A 27,099-nucleotide genomic window follows, 5' to 3' on the forward strand; every position below is an offset into this window, starting at 1 on the left:
TCGATAATCTGTTTTCTATGAAAAACATTCAAACGCTGTTACCATTTAAAAGTACATAAATTAATATTGAAAATAATAAAAAAAAAATGGCGTAAATTCTCCATTGACACAATCCGTGTAGGTATTCGACGGAATCGGCACGAATTTGAAGCGTAAATTTATGATTATCATAAATTCGATAATTTTATGACACCGGAAAAAAGGCATTGGTCCAAGTTTCGCGATGCCATTTGAAAGCACATAAATTAAGCGAACGAAATTAAAATAAATAGAGCGAATTTTCTTTTCGGCGTTCGGATTTGACCGAATCGGTCGCAAATTTTGAACCGTAAATTTTGTTTTAAACGACCATAAATTGTAACAGTTTAAGTGGACGTTGACTCTGCAGCATCGCAGCATCGGCAGCCACTCAAGATTGGTCTAGTTTTCCGCGACGATCAGGTGCGTCTCGACAAAAACATTAAACTAGCCATCGGCATCCATTCAACCGAGATACAAAACGGCAAATGAAATAAATAAATAAAAAAAAAACAATTGTCTTGTGCCGTACACCAATTTGGCGCAAACCCTTGTGCGTAGTACTTTGTTCGATTTTTATCCGACAATTTCTGGTAAGTGCTTAAGGAGTGTACATAATATGGCTTATGGTATTTTTTCCCCATGGCTCGATCGTGAGGCACGGAGTTACAGATTTCAATAAATGCCCAACGACCCACCGGTTCTCTGCTAAACAGATGGCGGCCTTCATTAATCAATATCGAACTCTACCATAAAACACGCAGTGGTTGCGGGCACAAAACCACCGTTAAACGGGACCGAGGGGCGAAGAGCCAGACGCAAACATCATAAATCATGTTATTCTGCGGTTTGTGTTTCGAATCACGTACGATTATGTAATTTGAATCTTGTCCGAAGCTCGACCAAGGCGGCCGTTGACGCGTTCTGCTTTTTCAACGCGGTTTCAGTTGTTCCTAGTATGTACATACATACGTATGTATGGTACATTGTTGTACATATCTCCCCTTGCCTCCAGTCACCTCGTGTGTTCGTTTGATTGACAATCGAAATTGGTTGCAATCATCGAATCAATAAGCCGTTACCAATAATATAATGTACATATCAAATATTTCAATGTACATTGTACATCTATTAGTTGCAAAGTATATGTTCAATAGCGTCTCAATTTCATTATATTACAGCAGCATATTAACATACATATAATGCTTTCGCATAAAGTGGTCACGGGTTCAATCCCACCAGTTGCTGCTAGCCAGATCTTGGATATGTGACTCCAGGTCGATCATTTCCTATCATAGTTTGACAATTTATCTGATTTTCATTGAAACAGTTCTAACACATTGGCAACCTATACCTATTTCTCGCAAATGTTTAATCGATGTTTGTATTTGCCTTGTATAATACTTACAATACTTCTATACAATGTTTGACCATAGATGTCGTTTCTAATGTAAATATATGGGTGTATACCTGTATATATAATTAATAATTCTTAATCTGTATACCACATTCATTGTTATGGAGCAATATGTTAAGACGAGTGTGTATTCTTGATTGAAATAAAATAATATAATAAATATTTATGTAATAAAATAATAGTACATATGAACTATGAGTAGAGACGATATTATGTAAATTGATCATTTGATTTAAATTAAAGCTCATTTCTACTGCCTAAGATTTTAGGCAATAATTTTATTTCTCTCCAGAAAGGTCAACGTAAAGAAGATGGTGCTAGTGATAGCTTCTTAATTTTTTTTATGAATCGATAAAATTGATTCGATTTCCTCATTGGTTTTAAGTATTTATGTATGTATGTATGTATATAACACGCCAATCTGTTATATTTTCCTATTTTCCATTCTAAAGAAAGAAAGCCTTTATTAAAGACACTTTAAGTATAGGTGGATACATTCGAGAAAAAGATAAATGCTGCAATGAACCAATCAAATCAAGAAGTATAGATATGTATCATACGTACATATGTACAAAGCTTCAACAAGCTTTCAGATATGCTGCTGATAGATAAAGTAACAAATAACTTTTGGATGATAAGGATCGTCAGCAATGAGAGATGTAGGAAAGAAAAAATCTTGATAAAAAACTCAAATGGAAGTAGTGAATTTGAATATGAAAAAGTCAATCCGGATTTCAGTATATAAATATTGACAACGAGTCATTCATTCCAGTATTTTACCGATCAAATTAATTAAAGTTGTATTGACGACATGAAAAGGATATTTGTAAAAGCTTTAAACACATTTTTAAGTAATACAACGGGGTTGTATTGATTAAAAATGTAAAAAGTCTATACCTAAAGTGTATATATCTCATAATATACATATGAATGTATTTGTTTACTAAAAAACCAACTTTCCTTTGGGATTTGTAACTATTTGAACGCCGTTTATCTATATTTTTATTAGAAACATAGCTCGGTTGCGTTAATGTTAACCACCGAGTTGAATTTAATTGAAAAGTATTTGTGAATTTATTCAAAAGTATTTATGTAGTGTATCAGAGTTTGATAGGAAACTCATCCGATTTCATTGTTGAAACAGTTCCTGCCATATTGACAAAACCATCCTGCTCACTATTTGAATATGATTTCAATATTAATAATCTATAAATTTATATATGCACAAGTTTAATACCATAGGTAGCAACCCGTAATGGCATCATATAAATTAAAAAAGAACAAATCCAAATAGGATTTTCTTGATAATATTAACTTCGTGCAGTTTTTTTTAATAAGATATGAATACAAACGGCGGAATATATGCACATATCTTTGGATTAAAATGAATTTAAGCTCAAAATATTAGTAACAGAAACCTTTAAGATATAAATTTCGGGTTAAATAATGTCCCACTTCTATATATACGAGTATGTACATATAGGACAAACATATACCATACATGGCGCCGCTCGACCTGGCCGACAAAAAAAATCACAAATTGATTTGACTACATCTTAAAATTTTAAGGTCAACACATTCGAAAAATCTCGTACGTATGAACCATGACCTTGCCTCGGCGATAGTTTCAGCCGAAACGAAAATTTTCACCCCGAGACGAGAGAGCCGTGTCTCGTTAGATCACACGTATTTAGCCGACATCGTGTGAAACTCCGTTTAACCAATATGTAACGTTCAAAAATAAAAATATATTTAAAAAAAATCATCAAAACGTTTCGTGCACCAATTGACGGGACGATATATCCATTACGGAAATCATGCAGGAGTGATCAACTCGTGAGTGCCGTGTCACGCGTGTGTGTGAGTTATTAATTTGCCGGCCGTCGTGACTGTTGGTGACCCCTGACCGAAATATTCACCGTCAAAAGAAGTCAGTCTGATCGTATCTCCATATTGTTCCACGTCGTTAATTAATTGGATAGTCGTGTAATATTGGCTGCTTTGTAGCGCCGTACACGTTACACATTGCGTCGGTCGCGCACGCAATAAATCATGCCATCATCACTCCACTATCGCGACACGAAAAAATCGAATTTATTTTTAAGTAGGTACATATATGTGTATAAGATTCGATTGCGATGCACTAATGATTGTCGGCACATATCCACCACTTCTAACTGTCAATTATGTTTATTTAAATGATCGCATTATAGATGTTGATACAAATTTATGAATGAAAACGTTTTCGTGATGTTAATGACGTGTATATAAAAAAACAACACGTCCATTTGAACAATTAGTGTAATGGGGTATTTAAAATACATAAATTTTAAAGCAAATGTATTTTTTTTGTGTTTGCGTGTTATCTACACATTTTGTTGATTTTTAATGGAATAATTAGTAGGCGAATCTGGTTACATATGTATGCATATATGTATGTACATTAGAGTGATCCTCACTTCGTCTAAAAGTTTTGATTTTAAATAATATTAATCTTGTGAAAGTATCAATGTATTTATTTTCAAAATAAATATAAACAACTCAACCGTAAAAAGGCTATTTATAAAACGATGAAAAATTGCAAAAAATATAGAATTTGATAACATTTTTATTTTTTGAATAATGCATTTTCTTCATTAATTTATTGAAATTACCAATACAAATAATTTTAATCTCCTTGAAATCGTTCTCATTTTCTAACTATACCTAGTTAATCTCTCTCACTGAAAGATGTCAAACGACTTGTCGACATCATTTGAGCTATTCTTATGTATGTAATCTCGGCAAGATATCTTAAATAATTTACAGCGTATGATGTAGAGATGATCTGTGAAGTTTTGCAATTCCACGAATAGAAAAAACATATTGATATAACAGCCACTTAAGTCGAATGAGAGCTATTTCATACTATGTCTTGAACCTGTTACAATTGACGTAATATAGATTTGTATAAAAGAACATAGGAAAGGGAGAAAAATATTTTATATCGTAGAAATAAAATATTTGAAGCAAAAAAAACGAATATGTTTCACAGACTCAAATGAAAGTTTCATTTGTCGGTAAGTCCGGAAGGTGTTAATTGACAAATCTAAATTGCTAAATAAAATTATTTAGGCTAACGACTGATACGGATTTACATGTCGCCGTCGTACTTGACTTTCTAGCGGCCTGTATACAGAGATGCGTTACATTTTCTTTTTTTTGTTGAAAAAAATGCGTTGCGCAACTCGTCGGCAGCACAAATTAATCTCGGCGCACGCGCACAATTTATATTTCCAGATCAAAGAAAGACAAAAAGATACACATTCCTCTTTGCATTGGCAAAACGTGCTGCCTCAACCATTTTGTGAGACCACTCACTATATTTTTATTTCCAATTTTTTTTTCGTTCATCTAAACTTCTCCTCGAATAACTGTCCCGGTTTAATGACGCCCGCGCGTAATCTGATCGAAGATACGCATTAATGAAATACCGATACGATTATTAAATATTAATCAAATCGACACGAACTTTATTACGTACAAAGATCGACAATACACGCATTAAATAATGTGAGTTTTAGTCGTGATGCTTTCACAATTACCTCACTTGCATCCCTTCGAGTGAAAAATGATCTCGGACAAAAGCAAAAGCTCGCACGGCATTTTCAATATTGCATGATTGATCATCGAATCTTACCTCGCGGGTGATTATTTCAATTAAATTGGCATTGTTATTATGCACCTTTGCATTGCTGAAGCTTTCTTTTTCACAGCCGATTGACATCGGACTATTATTTACGGCACCTTTTGCGTCAAATGATACTAACCACGGCCTCTTCTTGTCGATTTCCAATTAACACACGCGCCCCAATGTGTATGTGTGTGTGTGTGTGTGTGTGTGATTTAATTAAAAACGCTAATCGCCACATTCGAAAAGTCTATTATGTTATAATATCTTGATGGATTGTGGCGTGTATGGGGGCCATTTCGTCGGGCGTACAAAAGAGAAGGAACAAATCGCGCGTACATAACTCAAACCATACAATTCCATATAGTCTAATTTCAAATGAATTATCGGTTTGAAAAGTGACTTACAACATGAACCCAAAATTGAGGCAGCGTATTATAAATCAGTATTAGTGAAACAATGTATGTGTTTCAAATGTTTCATAAACGCACTATCGCATCGGGGCGAATTTGGAGTATTTGAGGCATCGCGTGGCGCCAACTCGGATAATTAATTAGGGACGACGAAGTAGTTCAGATTGAAATTTGACATTTACATGCGAGTGTAACGGTACCGAGTGTATATAAATAAAAATGTAACTATGCAGTATGCGGTTTTGCTGTTAAGCCCCTTTAAGCCGGCCGATGTGACAGTGATTGACAAGCGAACGATACGAACAATATTTTTCGAAACTAGTATGTGCGGTTCGAGGTAAAAAAATCGGGTGTCTCCGGATGGACTTCGATATGATCGAATTTTTTAGACGTTGTCACCATGTTGGTGTGTGTGCTTTTTTTTTAATTTATTTTTAATTTGTACCGATTTTTTGTACCGACTCCTCTTTACGCGTGCCGAAGATCTATACAAGTCGTCAACGCTCGACGTTGACAAGATACATATTACGTAATTCACGTAAAATTCATATTTATTTATTTTATTTATTTATTTTTTATTTAATTAACTCCAAGAAGGTCTAACATATGTTTAAACATAAACACATATCACAGGATTTATATATAAAATGAGATGGATTATGACTCTTAATATATTATTCTGAAAATCATTAGATTAATTGAGAAAATAAAATAAAAAGAGAAAACAAAGTATTTAAATATTAATAAACTACATATGTATTTACATTAGTTGACAGAGCATTATATGAATATTTATCTGACTACCTAAATTAATAAATCATTGATATGTACTTTGATTTCATTATATATTTATTTTTGACCTACATATGCATGTATCTTAATATATGTACATATGTATATGTGATGTTAAGTATTTAGGCATATTGACGACTTGGAGCTAATCTATAAAGTCACTATGGCGAAATTGTATAAAAATAAATAAATAACATTGAAACCAAAAATGAAAAAGGTTATGCATTCTAAATTATTAATTCGAAAGGATTCGAAACAGTATTGCCAAATTCCAAATGTCTTCTTACAAATGAATTGAAAAGCAAGGCAACAGGCAACATTTAGAGTCTAATCTTATAGGATAGTCTAAAAATGAAACCCAAATTCCTATACCTACGCCTTGCGTATTATTAAATCAATATGAAAACGGAAAGATAATTTACACAAGATCAACCCTAAGTAATTGATTAGTATCGATAAGAAAATTCAGCAATATAGGGGTAAATATAGGACATATGTATGTAGTACATACTTCATACCTTTGACATAGAAGTTTAAATAATTTCTACCATATGCTGTGGGATTGCTAAAAACTGTATTTTAAAAGATTTGCGATTCAAAAAAGTTGAGAATAGCTCTTCTATAAGTTTTACTAAATCATATAGTAGGTATGTACAAATGTATATACATATGTATGTTTGTGTGTAGTAGAGACTGTGCAAAGTTGGTTAAGATTATTCAATATTCATAAATACAAAAGTAATAAAATTTGATAGATTTGTTAGATAAAAGTATGAACCTACGCTTAATCAAAACCTCTGGCTTTATAGAACAACAATATAATAAAAACCATCGTCGACATTCTAAGACATTGACATCATTATCTCTAATATCTATACACTAATTAATTAATATTTTTCTTTTTCTAACACGATAATGCGTGGGCGTTCAATATAGCGTGGGCGTACAGTTTAATACATGCTTATCTCATTTCGCCACAGCAAAAATATCCATTTAATTTATTAATTTCGATGAAATTTTTAGCAACATATGTACAAATGCTAGAGCCTTTCCTAAAATAATTACTAAGGAACAAAAAAAAAATTAAAATGCAAGTCGATACGCTTAAAGATAACTTCACGTAAGTACCAATGTATCAAGTGATCGGTCAACACCACTCGAGCGGAGATTAGCGAATATTTGGAACTGGTTTGTATACGATACCGCAATCTTTCTTTTTCTCGTTAATACCGTCATCACAGTGACCGACAAAAAATTGTAAAACACACGCGCATAAAAACCGATACAATTTCCTATATTATATCTGCTTAAGTATACAGACCGATCAACCGTGTCTGCCCATCGACTACGGGAAAATCGCTCCTATACAAATATTCATACATAGTTTTGTGCAATCTTTAGCTTTCACTCGTACTATTAATATTTTTGATAAGCCTTAATGATATATAAAATATATTAAGCTTCAGTAGAAACATTAACGATCGGCATAAAATATTATAGTAATACAATCATTAAAAAAGGATAAATGTACATAAACACAACTGATGCACAAAACCAGAAATATATACATACATAAACACAACTGATGCACAAAACCAGAAATATATACATACATATTATGATAATAAAATATGATATAGAAATCAACGAACGTATTAATTACAGAGTCATAAATTTACCGTTTGTAAAGATTTTATGTACCTACATAAATACACAATGTAGGTACAAATGTACATATATAACACTGAAAGGTAGAAAACCTTTCATATTCCTTTATACATATGTATCTTGGAAATATTTGATTGATATGAATTTATTTTTAATCGTTTATTATTAATCTGGATGATACAAATGTACATCGATACATAAATAGGTACATCTTTACTGGATGATACATTGTACATCGGTACAAATATAAAAAAAAATTGGAATCGATGTTTATAGTGGAAAACAAATAATGCTAAAAACCTCTATAAACAGGAATATAATCATCAAATCTTTGATTCCATATTTAAAATGATTTAATTTTTCTGGATATTCGAATAAAAGATTTCACAATGCTACATATTTTTTCTGTCTATTATATGGAAAAGTAGTTCCTAGAAGAATGCATTGAATTGCACTGAATAGTGGCGCAGTTTCGAGACATCCTAATTTTCGAAAGCGCTCGAGAACAACTTAAGCAACAGAATTTCACAAAAAAGGGTTAACACCCTCGGAAAACATATAAATACCTCTCGGTGTAAGTTTTTCTTAAGCTTTTTTCAAAGTTTGGATGTCTCGAGAGTGCGACTCTCCTAAATGCATTTATCCGAACAACTAGCAAAGTATCATCGAAAATGGTACTTACTCAATGGTTTCTCCTTGTCTTCTGGAGAAAACTGGATATGAAGTGGAAATTAATATAATGAAATATAAAGATAAAATATATGATAGTATTTCAATCCATATATTAAAATGAAATACCCATGATTGAAAAGTGAGGTTTTTTTTTCGACTTTTCATACGGTAAAGATGATCACATCGATTCAGGCAACACGCATCGTTCGAATGATTTTAACAGTATTTGCAATCAAAACAACAATCGTCAATATACAGTATATCAATGTCAACATTAGCATCTATCAAAATCGTCGCTAACGACTCGTGATAACGACCGTGATGATGATGAGATCGAGCGTTTTTCAGACAAGTGTTGCCGCTTGCGAATTCGTACCGGAGAATTCTACCTCCCGCTGCGTTCGGTGTGAAAACACGACCATTGTATGCAAAATGTAGCCGGTCTCGAAGATCGAATTTTACGATCGCTGGCCCGTACCCGATGGGATGTATTAAACATTAGTTTTGCGGAGGGTTAAAACGGGAGCATCCCCATTGTGTTGATGCGCGCGATTAGCCACTATCTGTGCGCCAACATCTGAACCTCCCCGTCGAAAGCATTGTTCTATCCGCGGGTCCTCCTCTTCTGGTTTAATTTGATGGCGGACGTTTGCCGACACAAAGCGGGGACATTTCGGTCCAAATGTTTAGCAATTGAGCATAACTTGAATTCCTCTCTCCAGGGCTGAACCTTTTCTACTACATATTCTAATACCTAACACGATATATATGATTCATACATATGTATGTATATTTACACAATGCTAGACCTTGGGTTCTTGTTTTACTAACTAAAAAGCCTTTCAGGATATTCACATATCATCAAATTAATGTTTAAGAAAGTTCCATGTTATATTTACACCACCTATTATGTTCCTATCCTACGTAGTAATTCAGGTTCTGCAAAAATTGGTTCAATTCCAAAAGGTTCAACGACAAAATGTACCCGACAATTGGTTCACTGCCAAAATTTACACACGACAAAATCTTCACTGAGGATCTTTTCGATAACGTAATGACTTTCTAGCATTATCTAGACAAAAATTTTTCCGAAACTTCTACTGGGATTTTGCCTCTTTTCATTGGTTCTTTCACGACTTATGTATATTCCCTTCACTGACTTCGTTTCAGGTTTGTACTTCTCAAAGCAAATAAATTAGCAAACTGATATTCGGACAGGCATTTTAACTTGAGAAAATGAAAGGAAATATCTCGTTTCATTTGTAAAAATACTATACAATATTAATACATGTATTTAATAAAATTATTTATAAATATTACACAGCGAATTGATCATTTTTTGGAACCAACTTTCCACTGATTTTTTTCCTGAAAGAAAATTAACAAAGAGTGGATAACGAACATTAGATGTGAAAAAATGTGGCTTAGATAATTCTATATCAATAATCCTTTTTCATCTATTTTTTTAATAACAATCAGTGGAACACAAAATATTTTAGATACAAAACCTTCGACTTTTATCAAAAGATTAAGTGCAGATACACCTAGTGGCAGTTTTATATGTATATGGAAAAAATGCCTAATCTATGCCATAGCGATCCTTAGCAAAACTCACCCCTGGAGTGTTTTCGATGATATTTTGTCCTTGTACTGACTTTGGTTTGACAAATGTAGAAAAAATATCGAAATAATAAGATCTTACGAATTAACAATGACATGAAGATACGCCATGAAGAGACATGAAGAGACCCATGCCACACTTTTTAGTATCTTCTGAACCAGCAGCATAGATCAATGGTTGGCAAGTAATGCTTTCCATTGTGTGATCACGGGTTCTATCCCTGTTTCCTCGTTTCAAAGGTTTCGAAGGTTTTCTATCAGAGTTTGCCAATTTATCTGATTTCATTGGAACGGTTCCAGCAAATTGGTATCCCTGCCCTATCTCTCTCGCAAAAATTATTCAGCATCTCGATTTGTATAAATGCTGCAAATTTGTCCATAGATGTCTCTGTGGATGTTAAACATTGTTTGTATTTGCCCTGTATAATACTTTGTATAATTTTTGACCATAGATGTCGTGTTTAATGTAAATATATAATTAACAATTCTGAATCTTTATATAACATACTCGTCGGATTAGAGCAATCCGTTAAGACGAGTGTGCATGATTGATTGAATAAAATAAAATAAGTAAAAATCTTAACGTACAAAATTGCTCAAAATTTCAATTTGATAACGAAAAACTTCTTATGAAGAGATTAATAACATTTCATCGCAGTCATGCATTCTTCATACACATGTTCGCGATTTGTTTGTGTGTGTTCTTCATGTTGCAATTACAGATCGAACCGAACGGATGTGGGCGTGAGCTTAATTGATACGATGCACTTTATTAGCCGTGTCCTGACTACTGGCTGACGACCAGGATAATGATTCCCGTACAAGTAAACAACAAGTCGAATCGCATCGGTGTGACCTCTTGCACCCCCTCGTGTACAATCGTACCTATGTATGTACGTATGTACGTACATATGCATCCGAACAAACGTGTTCCAATTCATCCGAGATGCGGTGGGTGGCCGGCCACTGGCCAGTGGTTACGTCGATGATGAACCATTTACGTGGTAAATGTATTCAACACGCGTCGGCAAAGAAGAAATATGTTCTCGATGTGTCAAAAAAATAAATAAAAAAAATTAAACATTAAGCATAATACTCCATACGTCGCGTCGTGAGGAAGACGAGCTCGTAGCTGAAGTGATCCGCTTTTTTATTTATTTTCGAGCTATGTACTTCCTTACTAAATACTTTCTAATTGAGACTATTGACGTAGTTAGCGCACGAAATTGATATTTCAGGTGTCAAATCGGCGGCCAAGAGTTGAAGATCAATACATGTACATACATACATACATATGTATCATGAGAATCGTGTTCCTGTACTATCATGTTTGATATTCAACTTATGGATTTGCCATTTAAATTCAGTGATTGAATTTTAAAATTTGTATAGCTGTCGTTAATGATTAGCATACCTTTCTTATGAATTGCTATACACTTTTTCGGAATCGTAAAAAATCAACAACTCCAACTCATTTTCATTGTTTTCTTTAATTAATGGTGTTACGGTATATGTCAACTAGAAATTGCAATTTTTTTGAAGTAAATCCACTAATAAATTGAAATTTAATAATTCGAATGATAGTCAAGAATTTATTATTAATTACAATATATATAAAATGGTCGAATTGTACATATTTTTTTATGTGCGGCCGTCCCATACTTTTTTACTCTCATTTTTTTCGGTAAATTTTGAAGCGACTTTAAAGGCCTGCTTTAGACCCACCCAGTTTGCACAACTATTCCCTATAATTTAGAAGATACAAAAAGGAAAAAGAAGTTTTCAGTTGTAATGAAATTGTGTCAACAAACATATTTTTAATTCTGTTGAACTTTAAAGTATTGAAAATTAATGTATTCATTTTTTTTATTTAAAATTATTTTTTTTTTAAAAATGATATTCAATTATTTTTTCTTTTCTTTCTTAGTTACGAAAAAATGTCAGACATTTATACGATGATTCTGGAATCTTATTATATGTAAGCTGTTGCTTAGGCAACTTATCTCGTATAAAGATCTTAGGAATTGTATATATATTTTCTCTTGCATAATAAACAATACATTTTTATTTCATAAAATTAAAACAATTCCAAGCCGATATGTGATAGTAATATTTCCAAATTATTTGGCTAAGTTTGACTGTTGTAATTTGATTTTTTCAGAAGATTTACATGAAGATTTTGAACCTGTCTGTCTACCTACATGATGGTAGGAAGGATGCTATTTACGTCATTTAAACATGATGTAAGTCTTTAAAAAATTCAAATAACTGTTTATCTTTCAAACCATCGTCGTTGTTAACTAGAACATTTTTTTCGAACTGAAAGCTTTCGATTTCTCAAATTAATTACATCAACATTTGTCGAATCTTTCGATTTTCACGTTAACGTCACGAATTGCGCTCTTGGAGCACTTAAGCACGACAAGATTTCACTGTCAGAAATTGACAACCGATCGCATCGGCGTTTAATATTATTTTTTTAATCGTTACAATTGTGAAATCCAGTTCGCGTTTCATATTCGCCTGAAACCGTTGCGCTTAGAGTGAAACCTTAAGTGATGTAATTCAATAGGCAGCATCCAAAAAATAAACGACTGCAAACACACAAAAAAACAGCTCTCCTTCCAGGCGGATATTGAGCATGGCTTTTGTGGGATCGAAACCATATATTACGGCTAAACAGTGTTGCGGTTTTAGACCTAGGCCTTCGACCAGTCAGCGGTCGGGTAATGTTCTGGTAATTGCCAACTGTATTATACTGTAAACGATATATGAGTGTATGGCCGAAACTAAAATCGAACCGATCGTAAAACGATCTCATGGTAAATTCTCGTGTAATGCTTTTCTGAAAGCTCACCGTAAAGTCCAATTATAAAAATCTCGTTTACGACATCTGCAAGGATGCGGGTCGGAGTGCACGGGCATTTCTTGTCGTTGTTGAAAAATAAATTTGCTGACCCTCGAGAGGTAGTGCAAGGTGGAGGACGCGACCTCGAGCATCCTCGACATCTGCATGATCTCGTGTTCTCATTCACTTCACGATATATATGTATATTATTCTGCCTTGCTTCAATGTCTATCAATGTGAAAAGCTTTTGACAGAAGCTTTGAGTCGTATTACGTTACAAATTCCAATATTAATAGTCTTGTTGAAATGAAGATAGTTTTGTCTGCATCTATTTGGGTAGCATTCAAGTACATATATACATTCCTGATTGATAACACAATTGTTAAATCCTCATTTGATCTTATGCAAGATTTTTCTGCACTTAATCTACTTTAAAATGTGGCAAGAACATTTCTTTGAAATTAAATGGTGAAAGAGATTTAACTAATCCAAAGATGAACATATTTTGAATTAAAGTTGAGTATGTAGGTATAAATATATAAATATATACATACATAATGTGATGAATATTTGAACTGACATTGATCATAGATTTTAGGATTTTTTCAAACTGCGATCATTTTAAAATTTATCGAATAATTAATAATCAAAAGCGCAATTAAAATAAATACTTAAAATTATCAAAATAAATTATATTTTAGCATTATAGTACGTCATATGGAACCTGTGTTTTATATTCATAAATTTTGTGTTTAAATTGGTTCAAGTTGTAAGGACTATATATTATTATATATGTATGTATATTGGATTTGATGATTGAATGAATCTAATATACATATATACATGTATGTATTTATGTACAGCTTATATGTATGTATATCTAATATGTAGATAGAAAAAAATTGTCGAAAAATTTTCGTATTGGTCTGGAATTATTTTAATTTGTTTAAAATATGTACATAAATGAGTATTTAATACAATCTCAGTAGCAAAATCTATGTATCTTGACCTTTTTGATACAAATTCATTGCTTTCTTCGAAAGGATGTTATCTCAACTAGACCAAAATTGAAAGATACCACTTTTACGCTTTATATCTACATATTTATACGTACGTATGTACATACGATAATAAATTGCATTCCAATTCCATCAAACGGTGGAAATATCTTTTAGCAATATCAAGAAACGGCGCATTCGATTCGATTCCATCGAACGTATTAAAACAAAACTTCGACGACACCTCTTTTGTGAGCGCTTTCTGCTCTTCCATGAGAAGAACATTCTCTCGTTAACCCACTTCGTTCGATGCGTATAAATCTATTTTGTAGAAGCTATCGACACCGTAAACGACTTTCGGAAAGCTCGCAATGCGTCGAGATTTATCTGAAAACGTCGAAAAAATATGTATATTCGGAACGGTCGTATCCCACGGCCTTGCCATCTATCCGAGCTTGGGATATACAATAAAATATCGCTAAAATCCAAAAAGCATATCTCCGGTGAAATGCAGGTAGACTATGTGTATGTGTGTAGAAAGGAACCAGTTGGCGGTATTGTTTGAGAGACGGCGTTGATTGATCGGCCCTCGAATGTGAGGTGTTGTCGTCTCAAAGCTTGTGGGTGCTCGTTGGTGTTCATCGAGGTTATTTATGGGCTATTCGTCTAATTTATATACCCATAGTGCTCGCCTAGATCGCGATTATCCATCTTCTGACCAAATTCACGGTCTATCGATAAACACTGGATGGTAATTAGTTAACGACGTCTCGTCCAGACGCTAACCGAGGATCTGAGCTAATGTGTTTACACATTTATCTTTCGTCGACTTTTTCTATATATCGGTTTTAGTTTTGTTTTTTTTTTTTTGTTTTATTCCTCCTTTTAAGCACACTCTGCAATGTCATATTTTACGGACTATGTTGAGATAAGATGGAAACTTATAAAGTAAAGTAAAAAAAAAAATCACAGAAGAAGGCGACGTGTGAAAAAAAGGTAAAGATAGGCAGTAACGGTTTTTAGCTAATTTATTCAAATGAATGATAATAATTTATTAGAAGTAACGTAAAGTAACTATAATGATTTTTTTATATTTAAATAAATCATTATTTTGAGATAGTGCAGTTTACATTATTGAAACAGTGAGTAATTGATTCTTTTTTTCATTTTAATATTTTGTTTTTATTTTTTATCAAGCCAATTATGATTCGATGTTTATTAAACTACTAAGTGTAAATTGTTTTCTCAGAAAAATTTGCCATAAAACATGAACTTGGTATTTATCTTTTTTTGCAATCTCGTTGCAATCCATGCATCATCAGATGCAACCGCTAGCGTGATACTAAGATATCAAATCTCGCGGGTCAACACCTCCAAGTGCTTCGGTGGTCAAGAAACTTCTTTACACACACATATGTACATCGGAAAGACTTTATCGCGAGGTCATACCTCAGGAAAGAGACGAACTTTTATGCGATGTCGTATCGTTTCGAGGATATGACGACGTTCAGGTCGCGCGAGGTCGAAAAAGAGAAGAAATAAAAAAGAAGCAAATAAGAACGCGAAGATTTATCTGACAGCAAACCTTCACCCCTGAGAACCCTCGTTTTATTACCTTTTATTGCAGCTTAACGGTAACGCGGCCAAACGTGGGTAAAATTCAGATAAAGGGATTACGTTACAGGTTCGACAAGTCACTCGCATCCTTACGAAGCCATAACCTTATTTTCACAGGTGAACAAAAAAGCACTTTGGATTTTATACTTGAAAAAAAAAACATTCATTCACATGTCTACAAAGGTTTCCCTTCTGAGGATATTTAGCACTTGTTTGCGATTTCGCCCCCAGTCGTGACCCGGTTTTTGCGGTTGAATAACTGTGGAATGGATTTTTTTTTTATTTCAACGATCATTATGGTTCAATGGGACGCATCCCCTTGTGAATGGTCATGTGAAAAAAAACTACCCTCAAAATGAATATGCAGGTTAAAAAATCATTAACAGATAATAATCGCTGGTGTGCTCTCGCAGTACCCTTGCACCAAACGAAAGCTCCAACATTTAAATGTCGCCGATAAGGAAAAAAAATGGAGTTTAAATGGGAAACGACTAAACAAGATCATTATGCAAATCGCGTATATTCGAACATAAACCAGAGCAACTGATAACATCGGTTAGATATTGGATGGATACATTGTCAGCCTTAACGAATGTTTGGAACTGGTTTTATTTATTAGCGCTTCATGTTTATGAAATTTAATTAAAGTGTAAAAAAGTTAGACCACTATTACATTATATGGAATGTTTTAATTATTGAAGCATTCCTAGATGGTGATCGATAATGTTTTCAAGTATGTATGATGTCCCTTATTAATTGAAACGTAACTTTTTTTAATCAAAGCATGAAATTATACATACATACATATATTAATAATTTTACTCTCGTTCTTGTGAGATAGTTGTGTATTAAATATTTAATATGTAATATTAAAGTTTGCAGACTGGAGCTTTCGTATGCGAAGGCTCGTCCACCCTAGAACCACACCTTACCTTACCAAATTAGAACACAATTTTTAATAAGGTGCAGCAAAAGGTCTACCAAAATCACCTGCCATTCTTTATGCTTTTTTTCAACCGTCGAACGTCGTTAATTTTTTTTTGTTATTTTTTTGTAATCACCCACTCTGCCCTTTGCGAGCTTCTTCCATTCATTCAAAGCCCATGTCGTCTCTGTTTGTTAGATGTAGTAAAGTCGTGACCGGTAAACAAATAATTGCCTGTAAATAAGAAGACAAATGACCGACGCGTAATTTCCACTTAATTTCCGCTTAATTATTGTCGGGCCACCGTGGACCATCGCCGCAGACGAAAACCGGTAGTTATAGATATGTAATTGGTTTGAATTAATAACCGGCTAAACGACGCCGAATTGTCAATTTAAAAAATTAATTACATTTTTTCTAAGCGCCTGGCTACGAATTCGTCGATAAGGTGCCATAGATATGCCCGTAGCCCCACATATAGTGTTTATAAAACGCATAAATATCTGGTGGTTGTTTAACATTGAGCTGGACATAATTTAGTGGTGTAGTGACGCTTTCATTAAAAATACAATTATTTTTGAAAGCCTTAATTTATTGAACTTTATTACATTATATGAGTCATTCATTTCGACGTGCGAATAAATGTATTTTCTGACTGAAGTCGAGACAAACTATTTATGATAATTTATCTTTATTTTATAATATGTATTTAGGACGATAAATACAATATTTTAATCCATAATATGCATAACAAATTTACTTATTATCTACATACGTTGTTATTTTTTTATGATATTAACTTCAATGCAGGATAAAAATGTCAGTGGATATATGTAGCATTTCGGCGTAACTTTGATTCACCTTACTACATATACATATGTAATATGATTTTAACTATGTAAATGTAGCAAAGTATAATTTTTACAGATGAAGTGTATCTTCCAGTTGTAATATATTTTGATTAGTTGGAATGTATACAAAATATATGTACCTATTTAAACTTTACATATAAGTTGTTACCAGGATTGGAAAAGTTAAGGATGGAAAAGTTAAGTTTTCGTGAAAACATCACCCGACTAGTAAGTACATATATTCAGTTGGAAAGTCACATATTTGTTTTGAACACATTTTTTGGAGTTATCACAATACGATACTCATTACCGTAATTCGTAATACCTAGCAAAGATTAACGCATTATTGAATTCTAAAGCATTCGTAAAACATCAGAACTGTCAAAGATGTTATATTACAACTGGTGCACATTGTTGAAAGTTTATTTGCGTTTGTAGATTTTTACTAGTTGATTTGTATTCGAATATGAATTACCTTAATAAACGCCAGTTGGAATATATTACAACTGAAAATACACTGCAACACAAACACTAATATATAAAAATTAGTATGAATTGAATCTGAATTTATGAAAAAAATAAAGATGTTATTTTGAATGAGCTTCGCTCAGTATTTGTAATATAAAAAGCTTAAACATGGCGAATCTAATACTAAATATTCATTTGTTTTCTTATTAAATTTATTTGAATCGAAAAAAATATAATATTCAACCAATTGAATTGTCGTTATAGAAACTTTATTTTGTTTACGAAGTTCCCAACCAAAGATACTTATGTACATTCATATATAAATACTTACATACAAAGTCTCTTTCGAAATTATATATTACATAGATTAACTTTAATTAACAACAAAACAAATTTATCTTTTTCCCAAAGCAATCAAACAAGGCGTTTTGCATCAAAATATGAATTATTTATTTAAGTTATAAATTTCATACCCATGTACATATGTATGTACATAGGTATAGTATGTATTATACCTACATAATTCCATTAGCACTTGTGCGAATGATCAATTTAAACGTTTCCGTTATGTATGTATGTATATTGCACATGCACGACTACATATAAAGCGTACCATGAATGCTGAATTCTCATATCTATCAGACAAACACACTCGTAGAGTTAATATTCACATCGGCACGAGTTATAATATTTTGATATAGCCATATTATTTCCTTTCATCGCACTGTCATTCTCGCTGACAAAGCGGACTGCATTCACAATGTGCAATCGAATTTCATCTCGAATCGCTGCAGCCAAACGATAGCACTCAGTCCGGCCACAATGTGTTAAAATAACGACGAGAGAGTTCATTGAAATTCATACGAATCTTAACGACATGTGCAAAGGGCGCGCCTTTAACGGACCGGGGCCCCGTAACAACTTCCTCGATCTAATTTTTAGACCGCAATTATCCGGTGAATGTATGCATGTACGTATACATTCATATGTACATATGTATATGTGGGTATATCGAACGCTTCGGTTACAATACAACTTGGTCGGCACTTACACGACGAACGTCTATAATCTTTAATATGCAAATTTATTATATGTATGTTCGAAACGAGGGCCCCGCTAATAAAAGGCGTCGATTTATGTGTGCCGACGTGTACATTGTTGCAGTGTCTATAATCTGACGATGTATAATGATAATCAATGTTTTTCGATTGCAGAAGTGAGCTTTAGAACCTTCGGCTATTACCGATATTAATATTCCCCGTAGCTAAGGGCTACGCAAATCTTCACCAGATTATTGGAATAATGGCCCTATGTAAATGCTGTTTTTATACGGGGACTTAATTAGTAGGGTTTGAGATGTGAAACAATCGTAAAGTATAGGAATTAATTGAGATAACCGTTTCATTGCCTATAATTTTGTCGATAAATTAAACCTCGCATTTCATACTATAAAGTAGTTTAATAGTATCTTGCTAAGGAAATACAGAATTTAGATGAATCGATTTTAGATATATACATACATACTATTTAGACCTAAGATTATTTAGATCTACTGTTATATCTACATATGTATCTTTTACTATGTAGGTACATAGTATTTTCTAGTCACAGTTACGTATATTTTTCGTTTGAATATATTGGTACATTTATCTTTTCCGAAAAGGACTGCTTTACAGAACACCTTTTTTAGTTTTGAAGAAAACGCGTACCTACATATATATTTTAGAGTTAAATTTATTCGATTTCAGATATATATATTCAAGTGAGTGGTCACGCTGGCCAGACTTTGGGTCGATCGTTTCTTATTGGAGTTTGCCAATTTATCCGATTTCATTGAAACGCTTCCAACAAATTGGCAACCTTCTCGCAAAATCTTAGCTTTTAGCATCTTAAATTTACCGATTTATAAAGAAGCAAAAATTATTGTCAAATTTATTCATAGACGTGTCTGTGATGCTCCGTAAAATTGCTCTATAAATTGTTTATCGATGTTTATAATTGGTCAGGAAGCACATTTCTGGTGTATGCATATGTTAAGCTTTTCTGGTGTATATGTCTAAAATAAAATAAATATAAAAATTTGTGATGTAAAATTGTCGTTTTAAAATATCTATAAGATAGTAATCGATTCAAAATTAAACGTCGAGCGATAGCAAAAGTTGTATACATTTAAAATAAAAATTACGGTCAATTAAAAACGCAAAACACTAATTTGTATTACTTTCAACTTACAAGTATATTCGTACAATCTATAAATTATAATCTTATCGTTCTGCCGTACAGTTAACTCGGCAACAGCTCGCGTTAATCAGCTGAATAAAATAATCGTTAATTCAAACGAAGTAGCAAAATATCCTAGGAAGTCGTATATTACGTACATACCTACTACGGCGAACGTTGCTACCTGCATTGAAAATTTATGAAATTTAATAATAATAACTCGTACATAAATCGTACGAATCCACAAACATACACACACACACAAACAATAGTGGTCATGAGATGTTTTCATCTTGATAAGTCCGTCAAAACTCGCGTTAATTTTTTTGAGTAATTACAATATGCATAACCTGCAGTCCGAAATGTAACATAACGAAAACGATAAGCTATGATTTTGTTCAACGAACGGACGAACGATCATCAAACTCTCACGATTGTTCAAAACACGGCGTCCGTCACTCTGAGCCTGAAATAAGCTCAGATGATCGGGTAAAAGTGCGATTTCATTGTGTTACATTTTAATTAATTCGTCGGCCATTGTACTTTCGGCGATACCGATTATACGCGTCGTATGTTACCCGGCGGGTAAAAGTAATTTTGTTTTATATGTATACCTACCTATATTGTTGTTTTTTTTTATTCGCTACAAAGATGTTGATTAATTGACGGGTTAATAAACAACCGTGCTTCTAGCGCGCTCTTATCGCCGCTTCTAGATCGGCGCGTGAAAAGCTTCTTATTTTCTTTTAAATTTTGAACACGCTGTTTATCGCGAACGCCGTCGTATATTATAGCAGAATTTTACCAAATTAGGTAACGTGAGAATAGCGCTTCGCATGCAAAAAAAAAACTAGTTTTATTGTTGTTAAATAATTAATTGTTTGGATGAGTGCATGTGTAAGCGCAGTCGGGTTCAACATACGACTTTATCGGATTGTATCGGGCTTTTTGCTAAGAAATTTCAGCTTTAATTGTTCAATTGAATTATGAATCTAATGATTGGTATATGAAGTTCAATAAACTTTAAGTGTATGTAAAGTCTGATCGCATTCAGTATTGTTATAATATTTTCCGACAAAATGCATTGAAAATTTTCATTGACTTTTATCCACTGCTACGATTAATGAAATAATATTCAATTCAAACTCTCATCTAACACGTCTAATGGTAATATACATATGTAAATTTTGAACTACAGGTAATTGGTGGCATACAGAGTTATGCGAATTATATTCACATGTATGTATGTATGTGTGTATGTTCTGCAAACGAAATTAGCCTTTCGGGTCACAGCGTGTATTAACCGCGGATAACTAAACTTGAAGACTCTATCATCATTTCCTCCGGAGGCTTAGTAGCCCTTAACAAAACAACCATTACGTATCATACAAGAGGCAAAGAGAGAGAGAGAGATATGAGGATGATTAATGGCCGTGGTGGATGTACTCTCGGCAATCATGCAGATATGTACGAGACAATCCGTTGCAATTTATGGGTATTAATTAAACGCCATTTTTACGAGATCAAATTTAATTAAAGGCGACACAAGACATCCGGGGAATTATCCGGATGGTTGCCGTTAGCCGCAGGTGTACGCATTGTATGTAGATAGCTAGCAGATCGTTAAGGGGTTAAAGTGGAGTTTCTCTCGTTTGACAAGGTTCAGTGATCTTCATCGGATGAAAACGAAACTAATGCCACCTCCCCTATACCATATAATGCCGCGTCTCTTTCCCATGGATGCTTACACACGTTTTTATTGTATTCAAACGAAGAAGATCGACAACGAAAGTGCTTGCGATATATACGCGTTTCTTCTGCGATGTTCCATTGTTTCGTCCGCTGTGGGGCAAAGAACTTCTTTTCACATATTGCTCGGGTGTGCTTTCTTACGTGCCACCATCGTTTCACTGGATTTTTCAATTAAAATATTGAATCAATCAATGTAAGGCTTAGTCGATTGTCGAAATCGTACTATTGTGCTTAATTTTCACATACGATGAAGCCAACGGGTGATTGACGCTATCTATGCGTATTTTAACCTCGATTGTTTCAGCATCACACAATTTTATGACAATGCGGCTCTCATTTTTCAAACTGAAATATCATCACTTACATATGTATGTACATATGTACATACATACTACATGCACCATCCTTGACTACTTCAATAATTCTCTCACATACTTAATCAGCTCATCGTAAGCCTTTCTTGCTTTCTTTACATTAACCTGGATACCATTTAATGGGTACATACGTTTGTAGTATCTTCCTTGTTCATCTTCTGTCTAAACTTATAGTTTATACAATTTCAAGCATGTACAATTTCTTCACTCGCCCCACTTTATCTACTGTCATTCTTCTCACCAACTATGTATCACTTTCTATAGATATATTATATCGCTCTAACTATTCTAACGTTTATTTAAGTGCACTATGTCATCTACATATGTAGCATTCAACGTCCAAATTTTGCATAAATTATTCTTCATTCGATTGATCAAGAACTTTCTTCTTCAGACATGACTATTTTTTTTGTTTAATATAGCATTTAATGGTTGAATGTATAACATGCTAATTTAACTAATTTTCTGATTTACTTTTACTTATTTTGATAAAACATTAATATCTATTTCATTATGAAATGATCTATGTATCTATGTAAGTTCAAATAACTCAAACATTTTTTTATAATGACAACGCAATTTTAATAGATATCTAATTAAAAAATCAATAACTAGTAAATGGGTACCCACTTCTGTTTGATGCACATCAAATATTAAAAATTAATAGATCGTAACGAACGCATCAATCAAACGTGTATTTGTTATATAAAATCAGATTCGTTCGTTTGGATAAAAGCTTTTTTTTAATTTACTACTACCATCTTGAAATGGATTCATTAATTTGATAGTCGAACACACGACGGAGACTACTTAGTAGCGTAATTTCTTTCGTCACGAATTGTACATATTTATTTTGCGCTTTTTATTTGGAACGTAACATCAGAACCGAACGTGCGGAAGATTAGCAGAGTGCAATGGTAGTCGTAATTTGAGTCGGAAATTGTATTATTGGGTGAGTGCATCGTCGTGTTGATTTTGTATAAAATAGAAACTCTGGTGTTGTCGGTGGATGTCGATGACTTGTTGAGTGGTCGACATCTCATGGCAAAATGTGAAGAGCTTGCCGATCGACCGCTCTATAATAATGTAACAATGTGAACCGTCGATGATGTACCAGAGGCGGTTTTTATTACACTCGTTACAAGACTATGATCGCTTTCGCCTCTGATGAGAATGCTAATGATGTCCAAGTGCGACTTTTTTGTCGTCGCGCGGTGACGAGATGATTTATAACAGTTTCAACGCTGGAATAACTGATTTCAAATTCTACAATACCTCAGCGTCAACTTAAAAGGTTGTATTTATGAAGTGTATCACATTATATGTAATAACTTTGAATGCATCGTAGGTGAATGGATGTTCCAGCGCGGATGTGAATGACTATTGCACAAATGTTTCACTTGAAGTAATTTGGTTCCGATGGTGGTATCGATGTAACTTTGGGGGATTACATGGTGTCATAATAAATCATAATATCAATTAAGAGCACTCGGGTGTGGAAAAAGTGCAAGTGCGCGTCATTCTTCTTGTTCTACGAACGCATTTCAAAGGCGAGAGAGTGTGTGAAGAAGTAAAAGCAGTCGCATGAAAAACTTGCTTACCCATTGAATTGTGCTCGAGAGACGCAGCTCCAATTCTAATTACGCGGCCATTTTGCTCCAAAGCTCGTTTAATTGATAAAACGAAAACGAAATCGTTGCCGCTGCGAATCTCATTGTTATGGTCGGAATCTATTGTCTATTGAAAGGAGAGAGAGAGAGAAAAAAACAATATGGCAGAGGCTGTTTACCTCTATTACGTTTATTATGGAGTTATAGTTTTTGCCTTTCATATCAAAATTTTTAAATCAGATCTGATTAAATTTCCCCCCCTAGATTTGTAAATGTGCGATAATGAGCTAATTGGGGTGAATTTCCCCCTACGCAATGTCGTCGGTTACACGCTCAGTTAACCCTGCATAACCCATATAACACACTTTTAATTTAAATGCTCGAACACCTCTCCAACCGTGAAAAATCATGAAACCATATACCGCGAAGTTACGATATTTTAACGCGCCGTGGGCAACCTACCGGCAAATTGATTCAATCGTCAATTGAAAATTGAACCATTATTTATTACGGCTTAAATCAACACTCGTACTCATTATTATGATGGTAGATTATGTATAATATAATATTGGCGTATATTGGGATTTCAAATCGTAAAATAATTTTGCGTCGTTGTATTGGGAAACAAACCTAAGTGTCCCTAATCGAGCGAGGATAGTGGAAGCGTCCCTCGTGAACGTTATATTGCGTGTAATAATAATATAATATAATACATTTTTTATGGAGGGTTGGTCAGTGTGTGTCTGTCTGTTTACGTTTTCCGGTCGATTCGCTCGCTCCGAGCCTCTACAAGACAAGTGTTATTTACAAGAAGTAGACGGATGGGTGCAGGTGAATTCTTACCCTTAATAAAATGTAACGGAAAACAGGTGCACAATACCGCCGACTTTAACGGTCATTCTACAATATGTAGGTATATATGTACTATTGCGCATTTAACATGATCGTTTCGATTACAACATTTCAATAGGGCCCTTTGCTCGGACTTTTTTTAATATTAAAAAAAAAACATTTAATTAATTTAAAGTACATATGCACATTATTAATCTCTTAGTAAATATGTTTAGGTTAAAGTGTGGTGTGTTTAAATCGTATGACACATACATATACTGTGATGAAATACATATATTGTGATATCATGATAGATAAAATATTTCGATATCCATAAGCACATATCTATCTAAGTTTTAAATTATATTGCTCATACAGTTATTCCTATTTATCTTATAATGTGTCAAATAAACTCTTCCGAATCAGTCGTTATGAATGGTTTCAGTTTTAAATGATTATAATATAATTTAAAAGTCATAACTTATTGTTTTATTTTAAGCGATTTTTAACATATTTGTGTTTAAATAGGTCGATCTCTTCCAGTATTATTTTAATTAGTTCAACGAAATCTTATGTAAAATATTAAATGGATATGTTAAAATACTATTATGTATATATTTTTGTGTTTACATACACACGTTACAAAAAAAATAATTTATTTTCATATTTTTCCTAACCAAATTCTAATACATCCATATGTATATTGATTTTAAAATGAAAAAAAAAATTTTAGTCCTATTTAATTTTATCCATTGAAGTTCATTTTTCAAAACTTATGTTGATGAATGTACGAGTATGTAAATTTCTATAAGTAATTTCACGGTTTTATATAATTTTGGATGATCTTTTGCTTAAAATTGAATTTAAAAGTTTGTCGTTTATTTATATTTCAAAGAACCAGCTATTGTCATTCAGATGTTAAACTTAATTTAATGGTATTATGCACTGAATCTGTTTTGAATAATGCATTGAACAAATGATAAAAAATAAAAACTTACATCATCCTCGGCGACATAGGAGTAGACTTCCAATTTATCTATCCTGATTGTGCCCTGGAACGGATAGCAAAGAGCTCCCCTGGGCACCTGGGCAGTGGTCCAGACGCTGGCGGTCAACTCGGGAATGCCGCGAGTCCTGGAACGCACTTCCGACGTGACGACCAGGGCGAACTCCTGAGGGATCAGCACCAGAGTCTCCATCTTAGCACTGAGTCGCTCCTCGAAGCTGGTCACCAGACCGTCGCTCCTGTGATACGACTTAACTGACATCGAAAAAGTTTGTAATTGACAGGTGAGTTTGTTTATCGGGTACGATCGCACGCGCGCGCGTCCCCTAACTAGAGGTTCGCCCGAACTGTCAAGTTCAAAACTCAAGATACCGAATTAGGCATCAATTAAAATTATTGTCATCGTCCGAGCACAACACTGACAGTCGTTGGGAATCAGGTTTTCACAAGACGGACCCGCTTTCGACCGAGAGCCCAATTACGACGGCGAAAATTGTCGTATCGCATTAGCGCCCACGAGCGATCACAAAAACCGAATCGATATTTGATGATATAATAATAATAATAATAATAATAAACAACAGTGGAGGAGCGTTCTCAAATTTTTTTAATTAATCGCATCGAACGTCCGTTGTTTATGATCGATGATTTTATGTATATGTGTCCGATGGGTTGGTTTTTAATGAAAAATAATAACAATAATAATGTAGATATGATGTATCGCACGAACTGGAACGGTCACAATCACAGTCACATACAGGTGTATGTATAATGTAAATGAAATCACATGGGTAGTGTTGTGTTGTGTTGTGTTGTGGTTTGGATGGTTGGTGTTGGCGCGCGTTTGCGTCTTGTCCGCGCGTCTGTGTCTCTTGCCGGCTACTGAGGTGGCTCTCGCCGGCTCCTTAACATTGACCTTCGGGCGGGCTCAGGCCTCCGCCCCCACCGCTGGACGGACTCCGCCCCACCTGCCCACCTGCCCACGTTGAGGGTGCCCGCAGCTACCTGTCGTCTCTCTCCATACGTCACGTATAACCTTGCGTGTACGTCATGCGTAACTTACACACAGGTGGAATTTCACATGTCGTAAGGGGGTCGAAGCTACATATGTGGATGGAAATCTGATCGAGTTTTAATTTTATTTCTGGTTGAATATATGTATAAGTAAGTGATGATGACGAAGGCTCTGTTGATTTATTTTATTGGAGTCGCGTGCGGATTAAATATTATGTATCTACATTCTTAAAATGATTTTTTTATTTACGTATTAGATATATTTTGGATAGTTAGCGCGCGAAATGCTTCAAAAATATCATCGATGAAATTTGT

General features: G+C 33.9%; 1 protein-coding gene across 1 annotated transcript in view; it reads right to left on the reverse strand.

The window, feature by feature from the left end:
• Positions 1–25,963, reverse strand: part of LOC143910840 (uncharacterized) — a 141,797-nt gene extending 115,834 nt beyond the window's left edge. Inside the window, exon 1 of the mRNA XM_077429438.1 lies at positions 25,763–25,963. Coding sequence (XP_077285564.1) covers positions 25,763–25,963 — 201 coding nt within the window. The remainder of the gene's footprint in view (positions 1–25,762) is intronic.
• Between the last annotated feature and the right edge of the window lie 1,136 nt (positions 25,964–27,099).

This window comes from Arctopsyche grandis, chromosome 4, assembly GCF_051622035.1.
Source record: "Arctopsyche grandis isolate Sample6627 chromosome 4, ASM5162203v2, whole genome shotgun sequence".
NCBI lineage: Eukaryota > Metazoa > Arthropoda > Insecta > Trichoptera > Hydropsychidae > Arctopsyche > Arctopsyche grandis.